This window comes from Phanerochaete carnosa (genome assembly GCF_000300595.1).
Source record: "Phanerochaete carnosa HHB-10118-sp unplaced genomic scaffold PHACAscaffold_7, whole genome shotgun sequence".
NCBI lineage: Eukaryota > Fungi > Basidiomycota > Agaricomycetes > Polyporales > Phanerochaetaceae > Phanerochaete > Phanerochaete carnosa.
The window spans coordinates 1,272,263-1,286,922 of NW_006767634.1; the positions used below are offsets into that span (position 1 = coordinate 1,272,263).

At 52.8% G+C, this 14,660-nt stretch overlaps 5 protein-coding genes across 5 annotated transcripts; 1 reads left to right on the plus strand and 4 right to left on the minus strand.

The window, feature by feature from the left end:
• Nucleotides 1-384: 384 nt before the first annotated feature.
• PHACADRAFT_211002 (uncharacterized protein) lies at nucleotides 385-2,904 on the minus strand. Its single transcript, XM_007397934.1, has 21 exons — nucleotides 2,805-2,904; nucleotides 2,732-2,750; nucleotides 2,606-2,681; nucleotides 2,541-2,554; nucleotides 2,387-2,485; nucleotides 2,321-2,330; nucleotides 2,248-2,265; nucleotides 2,163-2,188; nucleotides 2,087-2,112; nucleotides 1,997-2,031; nucleotides 1,923-1,947; nucleotides 1,858-1,869; nucleotides 1,790-1,805; nucleotides 1,694-1,733; nucleotides 1,539-1,639; nucleotides 1,425-1,484; nucleotides 1,345-1,372; nucleotides 1,232-1,289; nucleotides 1,034-1,182; nucleotides 911-979; nucleotides 385-852 (listed from the first exon to the last, which is right to left on the minus strand). Exons 1-21 carry the CDS (start codon nucleotides 2,869-2,871, stop codon nucleotides 826-828), a joined length of 975 nt encoding a protein of 324 aa, XP_007397996.1. The 5' UTR covers nucleotides 2,872-2,904; the 3' UTR covers nucleotides 385-825.
• Nucleotides 2,905-3,822: 918 nt separating this feature from the next.
• PHACADRAFT_185997 (uncharacterized protein) lies at nucleotides 3,823-7,173 on the minus strand. The gene is made up of 7 exons (XM_007397935.1): nucleotides 7,084-7,173; nucleotides 6,776-7,025; nucleotides 5,499-6,721; nucleotides 5,275-5,446; nucleotides 5,014-5,218; nucleotides 4,224-4,960; nucleotides 3,823-4,173 (listed from the first exon to the last, which is right to left on the minus strand). The coding sequence occupies exons 1-7, from the start codon at nucleotides 7,152-7,154 to the stop codon at nucleotides 3,952-3,954; spliced, it is 2,880 nt and encodes a 959-aa protein (XP_007397997.1). The 5' UTR covers nucleotides 7,155-7,173; the 3' UTR covers nucleotides 3,823-3,951.
• Nucleotides 7,174-7,302: 129 nt separating this feature from the next.
• Nucleotides 7,303-9,973, minus strand: PHACADRAFT_124864 (uncharacterized protein). The gene is made up of 10 exons (XM_007397936.1): nucleotides 9,882-9,973; nucleotides 9,685-9,822; nucleotides 9,398-9,623; nucleotides 9,211-9,343; nucleotides 8,818-9,163; nucleotides 8,635-8,761; nucleotides 8,479-8,582; nucleotides 8,300-8,424; nucleotides 8,048-8,259; nucleotides 7,303-7,992 (listed from the first exon to the last, which is right to left on the minus strand). Exons 1-10 carry the CDS (start codon nucleotides 9,907-9,909, stop codon nucleotides 7,770-7,772), a joined length of 1,662 nt encoding a protein of 553 aa, XP_007397998.1. The 5' UTR covers nucleotides 9,910-9,973; the 3' UTR covers nucleotides 7,303-7,769.
• Nucleotides 9,974-10,677: 704 nt separating this feature from the next.
• On the plus strand, nucleotides 10,678-12,211 carry PHACADRAFT_211005 (uncharacterized protein; the record flags this gene model as incomplete). Its single annotated transcript, XM_007397937.1, has 4 exons — nucleotides 10,678-10,750; nucleotides 10,807-10,846; nucleotides 10,905-11,695; nucleotides 11,749-12,211. 4 exons carry the CDS (start codon nucleotides 10,678-10,680, stop codon nucleotides 11,865-11,867), a joined length of 1,023 nt encoding a protein of 340 aa, XP_007397999.1. The 3' UTR covers nucleotides 11,868-12,211.
• Nucleotides 12,212-12,628: 417 nt separating this feature from the next.
• PHACADRAFT_259580 (uncharacterized protein) lies at nucleotides 12,629-13,591 on the minus strand. The gene is made up of 6 exons (XM_007397938.1): nucleotides 13,522-13,591; nucleotides 13,422-13,440; nucleotides 13,107-13,347; nucleotides 13,040-13,047; nucleotides 12,964-12,979; nucleotides 12,629-12,909 (listed from the first exon to the last, which is right to left on the minus strand). Coding segments are annotated over exons 2-6 (348 nt in total). The 5' UTR covers nucleotides 13,424-13,440; nucleotides 13,522-13,591; the 3' UTR covers nucleotides 12,629-12,828.
• Nucleotides 13,592-14,660: the final 1,069 nt, after the last annotated feature.

Sequence of the window (14,660 nt, forward strand, 5' to 3'; positions counted from 1 at the left end):
AGGCCAGGCCTTTAGCAGCCTCTGGTAAAGCCACTGAATGACCGCTGTCACGCATGATGTGCGTCGCCTACCGGTGCATTGAGCGTGCGTAGTTGCTACAAATATCTGATACGGTGCGGTGGCTCGGCCAATGTTTGCGCGACCAGTACGCACATCTAGCTGGAATGGCAATATTATGCCATTGCGCCATATGTCTATCTCGTGGATAGGGCCGCGATTGACACGACTAGCTCAGCTGTCATCACAACAGCCCTCGTGGCATACGTCGTAAGAGCAGAATCGCGTATCTGATATAGTATGCCCTTCCGGACGAACAGGGGTAGCACCAAAATTAATTATGCTCCTGCTATCGTGGGAAGATTCGCTGTCGTCGGTGGGGAAGCGCTTCACTCAAGTCCGCAACCTGATCATCAGCCGCGAGTATAGTACAGTACTAGCTCTGTGCGGCTCCTCGAACGCACACGCCTCAGCCGTCGTCACTGATCTGTTTGGTGAGCGACTATGTTTCCCCTCTGCACGGCAGGACAACCTATCGGTGTCTAAACACCTTATTTCGTCTCTTCGTCGCCTCCCGGGAAAAATGCGTACTCGCTTCTTTCCCCGGTATAACACAACAATTATCAAGGAACGGTGATGTGTAGTATAGCGGGATTTTTCCCCCAGTATAAATAGGAGAGCAGTAACGACTGTAACAAGTAATGACTGTAACGGGTAATGACTGTAACGAGTAATGACTGTAGCAAGTTATAAATAGGAGAGCAGTAATGACTGTATCAGGATAGCTCTTGTTCGCGGAAATCTCGCAGCTAATGTATCCCACTTAGATCAAGGGTATTGCTCCGCCCATTTCTTCTGTACAACAGACACAGTGAGGAATGTCCTTTCGTGAAGTAGCCAGAACAGGACTGACCTCTGTAAGGCTGTGGGCCGAGTCCGTTATCGTGTCCACCGCCGTCTGGATCTGGATCGCAAGATGCCGCTTTCGACAGCCGTCAGCTTTGTAGTTAATACCCGTGTCGCCCAGTATGCTCACATCATCGCTGACCCCGCTCGCGGGCTGCTTAGATGAGTTGTTTGAACGGACCATTGCGTTCAGAGGAATGGGGGCGGCAGCCCCTGAACCACCAATGCCGCGCAGTTTCTCGCGGGCGTTCAGCGTACTCAGGAGGGAGTTCAGAAACACTGTAAACAAGTCGACATGCGAGATATCCATAAAGTGCGCATTACTCACGCTTAGGCAGCACGAAGTAGAAGGAAATGAATATGAAGTTCCCTGGCATTGTTGCGTACTAATGATATAAAGGTCAATTTTTGATCATTTTTCAGGGTGCGAGATTTCCATACCGCGACCAGCACGCACATGGCACACAGACTGGCCGAAAGCTGTCAGTTATTGCTTTATATTTATGAATTCAAGATGTCACCTTGTCAAGACACCAGTGTTGACGCTGTAGACGATCAGCATCTGGACAATCGAGTCCGTCCTAGGACAGTCATCAGTAAAGACGGAACCAAACCTGAGATCAACATGCACCCACCGTTGGATACCTGTTCGCCGCTTTGCGAGGAAGTAACAGAGAGCCGCCGCGATAGCCGCGTCTGCAACAACACCTGTGCCGAACGCCGTGTACAAGATCCACTAGAGCTGTCGTCAGGGCAACGTCTAACTCAGCTGCAATGGATATAGCTTCACCGAGATGTCTGCAATTCCTGCGTACGTTCCGATCTGGAGACTTCATGGAATGCTTTAAGTGAGCTTTTTGTGGCAGGCGACACTCCGACTGCTTACCCTCGGATGGCAAACCCTTGTGTGATGTCAGCGATACAAGATTTAAAAATTCGGTGGAAGAGCCTTACCAATGCTGCCAGCTACGAGTAGAACTTAATATACACCTTTGAACCGCCACAGAGCACAGACTTACCGAAGCAGACAAGAGACGGCAGAAGCTGTATACTATTTAATCACTGAAGGTTTTACGACCAAGTCGCGACTCACAATAGCAAGAAACAGGAGCCGCTTGCCTTGGCTGACTATTGATTGAGGTCAGGCACTCATGAGCCGAGAGTGGGTGTTTACGACGCGCACCTAACCAGACCCTATACATGAAGATCCTGGGATAGAGTTCAATGATCGCTCAACGGCAAGAGCGCGAAGTACAGACCCTCTGACTATGGCATCGCTGACACCCTAGTGGCCGAAGTCGGTTGGTTCAGTAGTTCAGTCAAGAGAGCTACCTTGCCACGCACCGTGAACATGACGTGGACCTGCGACGAAATGAATACAGAGTATCTCGAATCCAATTGCACTGGATGCTCTCACCATTATGGTTCTGTAAAACATCGGTCAGAACGTTTTCAAAAATAGTAGAGCATCAAGGCCGCTTACTTGGTAACCGATACCATTGCCAGGGGGTTGGAGAAGTTGGTTATGGCATAGTAGTAGATGGTGTCGCAGATCAGGGCAAGGTGCACAGTGTCTAGCGCCCTAGAGTCATCTCTTAGACTCAATACGGCGGGAAACGTTGTCGAACACGACTTACCACAAAAACAACACCTAGAGAATTCTAGCTATCCGTCATATGCATGAAAAAAATTTGACACTTACTAGGGAGCGTAGGGTGCGACCATCTTTGTAACGATCGAAGAATATATAAGTCTGGATGCTAGTGAGACCGTACAGACTGTGCGCCGTCAGCCGCCGTTTGCCACGAATATAGCGGGAGAGACGAACATCGCTGCAAGTATATTCCCTGGACGCAGTAGTCAGAATTGCAGGATTTTGGTGTTGGTATCTCCTGACGCACCAATGTACGCTGCCCCAAGCGTGTTATCGAGGTGTAGTACCGGCAAAAGAGCGTATGGGTCCGCCATTTTGAAGCTGGTTCGGTAATAGCAAGCGCAGCCAGCGCTGCATGCGCCTCCCTCTTATAAGATAACCGTTGTCTTGCATTTGACGAGGGCATTCCAGGCAGCTCGAATTACATGAGATCGGCGATAGCGACTTGTCCCCTGGAGTAAACAGGAGTAAACGGCCAAATATTACACCGAGACATCGTGAGACGGGAATGTTTAGAGCGGCGTACGATAGAAGCATTCGGCGGCACGGCCGTATCGACCTGGCAGCTGCTTCAAACTCCCGACGGGAAGTGATTCCCGGGCGGTAAAATTGAGGAGCGGACGGATGGCTCCGGGGGGTGCCTTGCATACTTAACTGGGAGTACTTCACTGCCAGTACTCGTGGAGTGCCTGGTTTAATTTTTCAGTGTGTGAATGCGACGTGAAGTGAGACAGGCGGGCTTTGTATGATCAGTTCTACTTTGGCCTCTCGGTGACCTGCGTCGTGGTCAACGGATGATGGTCGTATGCACCATGGATGTCTCTGTCTAGCCCTGTCTGTCGCTGTGCCCGTAGAACCATCGATAGAACGCTTCGAACAGCCTCGGACCCGTTTGTACCTGAAATCCTGGTGCCAATATTAATCCACCCGACAACTGGGTCAGAGGCCCGTCCGGGCCTTTCAAAATTGTCCTGACAAAATCAGGCCTCGGGAACCTTGGCCCACACACGTCCGATCTCCGAGCAGGCCTAGCGATATTTCGTGTGCTCTCAAGCTGGCTCGAAATCCGCAAAACTTGATCGAGTGGAAACTGGCTGCAACGGGGAGGACTCCGCGTCGAGTTCAAACCTTATGTCAGTGCTGCCTTTTTAGTGCAAGATATACTGGCTAATTGGCCAGGCGCCCGCCACCCGAATCAGACCCTCCCTCGTGGACCATCCGCCCGGCCTCGGCGAGGATAGGGGCCAAAAAGCCCGAACAAATTGTCAGAGGTCCTCTTACGCTCAGGCTGCGAAACATGGATAATGTTCGTACCGGAATACAAAGCAGAAGTCGCGACGTTTGCAAGCTAGTTGCAAGGAAGACACCGTGATACGAAATATTGCGTACCCAATCTATGCCTTCCTCTTCGCTTTACGTTCTTTGCGCTTTCTGCCTATGAACGACCCGATCTTGTCGCTTGACCTGTGGTCAGGTTTTTCAGCCTTGACCGCGGCCTTGGGAGGGTCTGAGACATGCCGTTTCTTGCTCTTCGGCCGGTCTTTGTCGTCCTCTTTCTTGACCTCAGGGAGAGACGACCGATGCCCTTTCTTCTTTTGTTCAGCCGGATCGGTGCCCTGGCTCATATGTGAGTTGAGCTGAAACCATGAACACGACGGGGACATACCGATTGCTGCTCCTGCTGATGAGCCACACGCCGCTTGACGACCTGGACATTCTCGATCGAGAACTCGATAATCAAAGTGCCTCTAGCGCGCTTCGTTGTGCCTTCCTCAAGCTCAGCCTTCAGCCGCCCGAGTCGACTTTCCCCCTTCTTCTCCTTCTTCTCCTTCTTCTCCTTCTCCTTCTCGATCTTGATGAGATCTTCGAGTTCCTCCTTCCACCACTGCTCGAATAACTTGCCGACCTCCGGATTGTTGTTCGCCCAACGCAGCACGCGTAGTGCATCAGCATGCTTACTCATCTCGAGGAAACCGTAGCCTCTACTGCGCCCTTTGCCAGTGACTGGGTCTACGCGGTCCTGTTGCCGTACAATCTTGGCCTGTTTGACCCCAGTGTTGCGGCTACCCTTCTTGTCTGCCCTTGCTTTGCCCTTGTCTTTCGCTGATAGCGCTTCGGTATCTTCAGCGTCCACAAGGGGTTCCATGAGCTCGTCTTCAGTCAGGCCGTTCCTCGTGCCAGCCTTGACCTCGGCTTCGAATGCCCGAGCAGCATGTATACCCAAGCGCTTGAGTATGCGCTCGGTCACGATTAAGGGCAGTTGTCGGACGCTTAGACGCGTCCGTGAAACATAGAGAGAAGGGTTGGAGCGCAACAATGCGCGCCGAGCGTTGAAGGAGTTCGTGCGCCGCTCGATCTCGGCAGAAGGCAAGCCTTCGGCCGCGGATGTGCTGGGTAGAATGACTGCCGGGCTAATCGTCAATATGGGACTATGCAAAGCGTGAACAGGAACTTACTGCCTTCTCTGAGAAGGTATAGATTGCGCTTGTCAGCTTTCTCTCGCTGTCTCTCACCCGCTTCCTTCAACTTCCCTGCTTCTTCCCTTGTCACAGCACGAATAACGTCCATTGTGCGACCATGAAGGACGAGGTTCTGTGCGACTGAAGCAGATGGATCAGGTGTGAGGAGGGAGGGAAGCTTGAAGGGATTCTTTTTAGGTTGCTGTACTAAAGCGTCAGCATATATACGCCGATTCCAGCCGTTTAAACGGTGCTCACTACCGTCGGTGCCTCGGCACCCATGGTCTCTTTGCGGAGAATCTCGCTCTGCTCAATGACCTTGTCCGCATGTTCCTTGTTCCAGAAGCAGACGAAACTGGTACCTCGCGACCGGCCTGTTTCATGATCTACAGCAATCTTGGCGTACCGCAGAGGACCAAAGGCCCGAAAGCTGAGAATGATATCATAAGACAGATGCATAGGACGCAGTATGAGATACATACACAGCTCGAAGCTCGTCTTCGGTAGCCTCGAACGGAACATTACGCACGAAGACGGTGGTGCCAACTTCTGGCGGCGGTAGCTGTGGTCGCCCAGGCTTCGCGTCTTCTTCGTCGACGCTCATCGAGTCCTCACTGTCGTTATTGCCCAACTCGGATCCACTCTCGTCACCTGAATCATCATGCACGCCAATATGGCTACCATCTTCGTCTGAGCTATCATCATCGTCATCCGAACCGTTCTTCTCGTCCCCATTCTCACTGTTGACCTCTCCCTCGCCTCTCAGCGCGCTGTCTTCTTGCAGTTTCGCCTTCGCTTCCTCCCACTTATCCTTGCTCAGCGCCCAATCCACCGCAATGACCCGTTCCACTCCATGCTCCTCTTCCACTCCACTCTCTTCTCCGTCCTCTTCCTCATCATCCTCTGCCGCCCTCCCCTTTGGCTTCGCCTTCCGCTCTTTCTCCTTCTGCTTAATCTTTGCCTCCTCGCGCCTTAGTTTCTTCTTCTTTTGCTTGTCGCGCACAAGGCCATCCGCCATACCAGCGTAGACCTTCGTCCCGTTCGCATTCTCCAACGCCTTCTCCGCGTCCTTCTTGCTGAGGTACCATACGAAGGCATATCCTTTTGTACGACGTTTCGAAGCCTCACCAGTCTCTTCGTGCTTCGGCCCAGTGGGCTCGGCGAGGGGGATGTGTATCGAGTAGATGGGGCCGTAAGGCAGGAAGACGGCGCGCAAGTCAGGCTCGGTGATGTCGAAGGGCAGGTTGCGGACGATGAGTCGGCTTGCTCTACTCGGAGCGGGAATCCCCACCGGGGCCTCGGAGGATGACGGGTCTTTGGTAGCCATCTTTCTCGGGGCTTTCGCAAGGCCTTCGAGACGCTTTTTGAGGGTAACGGAGAGCAGCGCGCCCTTGAATACGTGCGCATGCAATTTTGAGACAGCCTCTTGTGCAGCTGCAGGTGTGGAGAAGAGTGCATGGGCTGTGAAAGAGTCTTCTTCGTCGTTAATTTTTGCGGGGTACTCGACCTTCTCCGCGCCATCGTACTTGCGCACCTTCTTCCACAGCGCTTTCGAATCTATACCCTGTGGCAGACCGGTGATGACGATCGTACGGATGGCGTTAGGGTCGCGGAGGCCGATAGGCTCTTTGATCTTCGGAACCTTAGCAGGCTTTGGTTCTTTTTTGACTGGGCTGTCGGAAGCCTGCTTCTCGTCCTTGTGGGGCTGTAACGGGAACTGTGAGCAGAACTGCAATTAAAAGAAGGAACTGCGACGCACCTTGCCACCCGCCCATTGCACCCGCAACTTTCTGCCGTCCAGCATCAGGCCCTCAGGCTCATTGACTTTGTCAAATGCGAGCTGGGCATCTTCGCGGATTGCGAAGGAAACGTAGCCGACACCTTTTGACGTCTCGGTCCCCTGTTCAAGAACAACAAAGGCAGTCCTCACGGGCCCAATATCCGAGAGCAGAGTCTTCAGATCAGTGGATGTGGCGGAGTACGGCAAGTTTGAGACGAAGAGCGTAGACCTGAGTTGAAGTCGACGCTTCAGCCGGTCAGAGGTCAAGGAGCCACAAAGAAACGCACCCATGAGGCTTGTGCTCATTGTCATGACCCTCTTCCTCTCTCTCCTTCCTCTTGCCCAGGGCATTAGACATAATCTCTAGACGAACCAGCAAGTGAGTTAATTAGACGTACGCGGAATCGCGTAAAGCGCGCTAGCGATCAAATTCAGGCGCCCACAAAAATACTAGGCGTCTAATCAAAGTTAGTCTCGCTCTTCTACTCGCTTCTCAGTTCGGAGAGCTGGTCCTAGCAGCGAACTGTCATATAGAACTCCACAGCACATTGCTGTACAATGGATCGTACGGGTTGCGTAAGTATATACTCGCGTGTACATGCATACATCACTAAGCTAGCCAAGCTGGAAGTCAAATGAGAAAAGACGAAACAATGCTACACAATTTGATTCGAACAAAGTCCTTATGCATCGAAACTAGCGCTATACGTCAGAAGGACAGGGAGAGAGTGCGTGTACATATATAAAATCAACGGAAGCCCAGTCTGCTACATAAATACATGGAAAAGAAAGAATGGGACTGGGAACCGGAGGAACAAGCGAGAGACAGGGCGCGATTCCGGATCGAAGATATGGGGAAAGTCAAGAACGGTTTTAGAGGGTAAGCACGGAGGGTGAAGCAAAGGGACTCTAGTCATCCGAGTGTAACGACGACGCCTTTGAGCAGCGAGCGGTACCAAGGCCACTTACTCGTTTAACTCATGACACTTGGGAAGCTGATACTCTCGCTGAGGTGCTCGTTGCCTGGATTGTAAGTGAAGCCTCGGAACTGGTCCTGAACTGTCTCCGAAAGCGGTGTATCGTCGACGTGCGAATCCTGCGGTTTTTCGCCGGTGAACTCGGCGTCGAAGTTGGCCACGTCCAGGACGGACTCGACATGGGGCTTGAAGGGCGGCTGTATCTTTTTGGCCAGCAGGCTACGAAAGGGAGTTCGTAAGGGCATGGTGTATGCGCTGATAAGTGAACACGTACCGGTTCCAATCGACGTGTTTGGAGAAGAACGGATGCCGCTTGATCTCATCCGCACCTCCAGCACCGAGTCGACGTGATGGATCCCGCTGCAGGAGACCGGCCATAACACTCTTTGCGTCATGCGACATGTCCGCTGGGAATAGCAGAGGGTCGGACAAGATGCGCTGGTACATGACGTTCACGTTCTCGTCGTAGAACGGCGGCAGACCGGTCTAGTATTTGATACAAGTCAAATTCCGCTCGGACGGGAACAAGAGTAGGACAACTTGCCATCATCTCGTACAGGAGCACACCCAGTGTCCACCAATCCACAGTCTTTGTGTATCCCTGGCTCTCGAGAAGCTCCGGCGCGATGTACTCAGGCGTTCCGCAGAAGGCTGCATGTAACGCCTTAGCACAGCTTGTAAATTGATGAATATAAGCGTCCTTACTGTTTGTCTTCTCGGTCTCCGACATATTCAGCTTACACAAGCCGAAATCGCAGAGGGCAATGTGTCCAGTATAATCGAGTAGAATATTCTCCGGTTTCAAATCGCTGCTCAGGGTCATAAGCGGCGAGTTCTACACCGGTGTGAAAAACTGCGCACCGATAGACCACATTGAAGCTGTGGAGATGCTCCAGCGCGCACAGTAGTTCAGCGGCGTAGAAGCGGCTGCGGCTTTCGTCGAATTTGCCCTCGCGTTGCAAGTGATAAAATAGCTCCCCGCCGTTGACTGATGAAGGGTGTCAGCATCATCAGATAAAGGTGGCCGAGAAGAATGTGGCTTACCGAATGACATGACGAGATACAGTTTGTCTGGGGTCTGGAACGAGAACTTGAGCGGTACGATGAACGGGTTGTTCACCAGTGCAAGCACCGTCCGCTCTGCGAGAATATGGGTAATCTCGCCCGGACGCGAGACGATGTTTGCTTTCCGGATGGTCTTGAGCGCGTATATCCGCTGCGTGTCCTTCTTCCGGACTTGCATGACCTTGCCGAAACTGCCCTTGCCGATGACCTTGAGCAGGTCAAACTGCTCGATCGAGAGTGACTCGTGTCGTGCGGGCTTGAAGTCGATTTTGAGATGGAACGCGCCCTGACCGGCGGTCGCGGTGTACCATTGGTCAGAGGCATGCTATTCGGGGTTAAGAGCGATAACGGGCCGTGGACCATATGACTTACGTGACTGTCCAGCATCGGAGTCAAATCTACCCGTGCCATGAGAATGTCGTTGCCCATGTCGTCCTGCCCCTCGACGCACTGCGCAGTCCGTAGGTACGCGGATACGGAGATGTTGGACATCCGCGAGACGTCACTTTATGATCAGCAGTCAGCACAGGTCCGGCCGGAGGTACAAAGCGTCGCTCACAAGTCGGCCCTGTAGTTCCATTCTGGCTTGGACAAGTCTCCACCCATTCCGTCAACGAGAACCTCATTCTTGTCGAACTCGAGTACAACGTAGGGCAGCCACCAAGACCGCTTCCGCTGTATGCTGTCTCGGTTGCTAGTTGAACGGCGCGTGGAGGGATTTGAGTCCAGCGCTCTCTGGATGATGTCGGGAACCTGGACACCGGGGGGCAGTGCCAATCCGCGCCCTGTGCCCAGTGGTAACCATTAGATCTTTTGTGTTGTGAGGTGCAATGTGGGGAGACACACCAGAGAAGATGCGGATGGTGAGCATACCCGAGCGAGAGATGTTTTCGCCGCCTGGGGGCTTTGGAGTTGCTGCTCGCGACGGAGGCACTGGTGTTATTGAACGCGACAGGATGCCAGCCTCCTTGCTGTCCTTCGGCTCTGGAAACCAGTCCGTGAGCCATCCGCGGGTCTGGTAAGATAGGAGTCTACACGCATACTCTTGCTGCCTAAATTCCACGACTTCATGGTGTTCTTTGCTGGCGGAGATGGGCGTGTGCTGTGACGATCTGTTCAGGACGGCGCGGACGCGGTGTGGAAGGGTTGCTGTGGCGGTAACTGTGAGAGTGCGGGGATTTATAATGGCCCTTTGTGAGTGATCTTATCAGAGGGCTGATTCCATCGCTCTGTTGAGACGGTCGCAAAAGGCATGTGCTTTACAGACTTACAGTGATTGGCTTTGAGGGTGTTGAGGCCGTGCAGAACCTGGTCGACGCGTCAGCAGGGTTCGGGAGCGAGACGGCTGTTCCCCAAGCTCGATTTATAGGACGTCGATTGATGGGTTCGGCGGTTGAGCAAGACGACCCCGTGTCCGTTCCAAGACCGTAAAGAGTGCGGGATGACCTCTGTAGCACTAATCGAGAAAGAATTTCTGTCGGTTTCGTATCTGCGCTCCGGTAGTCGCTGACAACGTCTGTGTGCGAGTTTTCATACAAATTCCTCCACAAGACTACCCTTCAAGTTGGCTTTCGTGTACCTGTCGATATAATAGACGGACCCATGAAAATTGCTGAAGAGTCAGATGACCAGCGTCGTGGTAGATAACTACCAGCATCAGCCAGGGCCCCAAGATATACGCCACGTGAGATGCCAATCTCGTCTTGATACTCATCCTTGCGATTGGCTCGCGATTCCAACCCGTACGGTCACCACCACCAAGTCAGCAGGTGAGAACAGTGAACCTCATTTGTACGAGGCATATCTGACCAATACAGCAGGGCAAACTGTATCTTAAGGATGTCCCTCCAAATCATTTATGACCTTGTGAAGGCGTCTGATATTCCAGATGCTCACGTTATAGAGACAGCGAGTAAGTAGTGTTTTCAGTGACCGTCGGCGACCCTTGTTGATTGTATAGATCATCAGGCTTTTCTCCAGATGAGGCAGCCACCCTTGAGAGGTTCCTGTGAGTTAAGAAGACGCATCGAAGCCCTCTCACTGAAAACATATCTTCTCTGCCGTAGCTACCGCCAAACTCAAGCCCCAGACCTGTTTCTGGGCGCATTCGACGTCTCCGATAACGAACGTGCTCTGATTGGCTACGTTTGCTCGACGCTATCCTCAGCACCAACACTAACGCACGAGTCAATGGGCGCTCACGATCCCACCGGCACGTCTATCTGTATTCACGCCGTCTGCGTTACGCCAGAGCACCGTCACAAAGGCATCGCACTCGGACTCCTCAAGGAGTATGCCGCACGTCTCGAGCGTGCGTGCCAGGATGGTGCGCAGTACGAGCGCATCTTGTTAATCACCCATGAGGACATGCGCGACCTATACGAGAAAGCTGGCTTCGAGTGGCTCGGCAAGAGCGAGGTCGTGCACGGCTCTTTACCGTGGTACGAAATGCGGAGGATCCTTGTTTCGCAGTCTGTTCTGCAGCAGCAGCAGGCGATCCCAGCCGGTTTGTGGGAGGCTCTACAACGTTCATCGACGCGCAAGCCGCCGACGGCACAGCTGCTCGCATCTTATCCTGGGGGCATCAACGATGTCGTCGAACAATCCTCACCCTCGTCAGATTCTGCAAACAAGGTCGACCTGCTGTGTCCTCGGCCGGGGTGTGGCAGTATTATTCTCAAGAACGGCGTCGCTTCTCTCGTCGAACGCGAGAGCTTACAGTTAGAGCCTGCCACTTCTCGGAGCATCCTTGAGCCCCTGCCTCTCCCTCCAGCAACTTTAAAATGGTGGCGCGTGACTCCGAATGCCATGGCATTCGAAAATATCGGGTTCTCTAAGACAGTCCTTAGGGAGGCCGGTATGTATTCCACGGTTCTCCGTACTCCGCTCCGTCTAATTCCGGCGTTGTAGACGGAAAGCGACTGAAGCTGCTCTCATGCGCAGAATGCGATCTTGGTCCATTAGGTTGGTGCGAGGAGGGTGGAAGCGAGTTCTGGCTCGCAAGCATTCGCGTCGGATACCGCGCTTGAGCTTGAGTGGGTGTCGCGCAGAACATAAATAGCTAGTGGTGGAATGTAATGAGATGAATCACTGCGATCACGGTATTTAATTTAAGGGCATGGAAACAATAGGTCGCCTAACTACTAGGGCCCAGATTTAGACCTAGGTAAAGCGGCATGCCTCTTCGTCGCAAACAGACAGGCCGTTTTACGACGGTTTGGTCGAGTCTTCACTAAGAATGTCGATAATATTGCCAGCCAACCCAGTTTGCGATCACGAAGTACGCCGTTGTTGGAATTAGCAGTAGAACAAAGTACTTGTAATGCGTATCAGACGCAAGCGCGTCCAGCACCTGCAACGCACGTCAGTCCCGTTGCGCAGGCAAAGGCGAGACTTAGATTACCTTGATACCGGTGTTTGACCAAAATGCGCTGAATAGCGTGGCGTAGCTCCCTATTATCAGGAATGCCCCTGAGGACATCAGGATGGCGTAGCCTACGGCAAGCCTGGGGGGCTCAGCCGACAGGATTACTCTACCCTTAGACCGATGAGCAGGTTCTTTCCATAGAGCGGGCGTGCGACGTACGGATGATAGCTGGTGTATTCGCCATGCAACGCAGTGCAGCACGCACTACCAGCAACCTTTGCGCTCTCACCAGCCATGTAGCGTAGCGATGTTCACCAATTGCTTCATGACATGGAGGCGGGTGATGAAAGCGTCCCAGAGATTTAACGCTAGGCGCCTGCTGCCACAATGACGTGTTGCCGAGTAGCCGCGTGACACTGATAGGCCGTCGCAAATGCACTTCAATAACTGCAACGCCATAGTGTTGTACAAAAATCTCCTTAAACACAGAAGTCCATAATCGTGCGGAAGATTATGATAACGTGCGCATAGATACAGTCATAGGGCAAAGAAATAGAAACACGGTCAACGGAAGGATATCGGGGTGGCAAAGGGGCTTCTCGCAGTAAGGGGCAGTGTCGTTCTCAGTGATGTGTTGCCTTCACAATGGAAACGACGATAATGACAATGATAATGGCAATCGCCAAGCCGATGATGAGCCTCATCTAGTAGATAGTTAAGATCAGCGTTGAGGGGACACCAAGATCAGGGAGACGCACCTTCATGTCTTTCCACCTTATCGGAGCGAGACAGCTCTCAGCAATAGTCGATCCTCGAGTAAAGATCCGAACTCACCACATGTTCTAACGAGGAAAATATCAGTTTACGGGATAGCTATCCTGATGCTTGTCGGAAGACGCACCTTGCGCACTCGGTTGGCCCCACGACGGAATCCCTGTGCTGAGACAGCGAGATTGTCCGTCTTATCCTGCAATTGATCCAGCCGCTCTCCTCTCTCAGCGACCTTTGTGATATTCTCTTTCATGATTCCGACGGTGTCATCAATCTGCTGCTGGATAGCGGCGGTCTTCGAGTTGCCTGCGGCGGGACCCGCGCCAGGGGACGAGCCATTGCGAGGAAGGTAGGGGTCGTACGGTTCAGACCTAGTAGGATGAACACGGAAGCAGGCCGTATACAGTCAGAACTTAAGCAAAAGCAAAGCGAAGGCGGAACGAACATGACGAGAGCGTGTGATTCTGGTTGAGGTTGCCACAAGCGGGGGACGTTATCAGCTTTGGTTCCCGCACGCTAACAAGGCTTCACAAAGGGTCGCTCACCGTGACAACAAGTTCAACAAGTCGTATGAGTAGTGCGAGTCCTGCGCGTATAAGTCTAGGGACGGTCGTGGAAGAGGGCAAGTCGTGAAGGGAAGATTCCCGCAGTGCGGTCGCGGCATCACGATGACCAAACAGGGCCAATGGGCGCTACCCGTACGCCTCACACACAGCCATCGGCCTCAGGCAGCTCTGAGCTCACGCAGGTTACGCAGTCTGCAACACCGACGTCCGCTGCCATCCGACAATCTCCGTAAGCCCACGACGCCTTGCAGAGCTTTCGGGCTATTACTACGCTGTCTCGTGCGGTCGACAGGTTGTCCGTTCGAGTCTCGGCAGCGACTCGGCGGAACATTCAGGACTTGTTCACAAGACGGCATTACTTCGCATTGCAAGTCTTGCCATCCCGAGGGAAGGTCCCGCTGCGGGCTTGAGGCCCTGAGTTCCCCTTGCCTGTTTACAAGTCAGCAATATCGCGTGTCTCCGGACCGGAGAAAAGGATCATCTAGTGCGTATGCGTGCGTATGGCTTGTCGTTCGGTTACCTCGTCTTTCACTTAACACCTGCCATCCAGGACATCCACCGTGCCCGGAAATTGATTAGAATATATCTCAACTTATTTCGTCTTTTGAGAGCGGACTTGGACTAACTCGCAGCCAGAAGAAGCTCCCTCTATAAACGATCGGCCTCCAAGCTTCAAGCTTCAAGCTTCATGTGCTACTAGGATCGATGTCTTGGAAAACGACCGTGCTGCCGTACAGGCCAGAAGTCTGTAAAGAGTCACAGTATACATTACGGGTTGACTGCATGGAAAGGTGTCGCGCACACTGTGTTCCCCATCCTGCTGCTCAAGGCGAAAAGCTTCAAATAATGGAGTCTCTCTAGCCGCGGTACGTCTTTGATACCTCGGCGACTGTCACGTTCAGCAGCGGCCATCCACAGGTAAGCTCTATGTTTGCAGCATCGCTCAGTGTTGCTTGAATCTCCACGTTTAGTTTGAAATCCAGACCGCCGTTACTAGATGGTCGCACAATGAGATAGTATTACACAATGATATGGGGAGTGTGATCAGGTGGTCTAGTGTTAGAACGGGTGGGGTTTGGCATTTACTGTAAGTCTTACCTAGTTTTAAATCCTGCACG

Excerpts from the sequence above, each read along its gene's own strand:
- PHACADRAFT_211002 (XM_007397934.1), bottom strand. The coding sequence starts at position 2,871 with ATGGCGGACCCATACGCTCTTTTGCCGGTACTACACCTCGATAACACG. Across the intron at positions 980-1,033 it reads CGAGCGGGGTCAGCGATGAT|CGGCATCTTGCGATCCAGAT; the intron begins GTGAGCATACTG and ends GGCTGTCGAAAG. Across the intron at positions 853-910 it reads CGGCCCACAGCCTTACAGAG|AAGAAATGGGCGGAGCAATA; the intron begins GTCAGTCCTGTT and ends TCTGTTGTACAG.
- PHACADRAFT_185997 (XM_007397935.1), bottom strand. The coding sequence starts at position 7,154 with ATGTCTAATGCCCTGGGCAAGAGGAAGGAGAGAGAGGAAGAGGGTCAT. Across the intron at positions 6,722-6,775 it reads TGCAATGGGCGGGTGGCAAG|CCCCACAAGGACGAGAAGCA; the intron begins GTGCGTCGCAGT and ends TTCCCGTTACAG. Across the intron at positions 4,174-4,223 it reads ATCAGCAGGAGCAGCAATCG|GGCACCGATCCGGCTGAACA; the intron begins GTATGTCCCCGT and ends CATATGAGCCAG.
- PHACADRAFT_124864 (XM_007397936.1), bottom strand. The coding sequence starts at position 9,909 with ATGAAGTCGTGGAATTTAGGCAGCAAGA. Across the intron at positions 9,624-9,684 it reads CACCATCCGCATCTTCTCTG|GGCGCGGATTGGCACTGCCC; the intron begins GTGTGTCTCCCC and ends CACTGGGCACAG. Across the intron at positions 8,425-8,478 it reads GGAGACCGAGAAGACAAACA|CCTTCTGCGGAACGCCTGAG; the intron begins GTAAGGACGCTT and ends CGTTACATGCAG.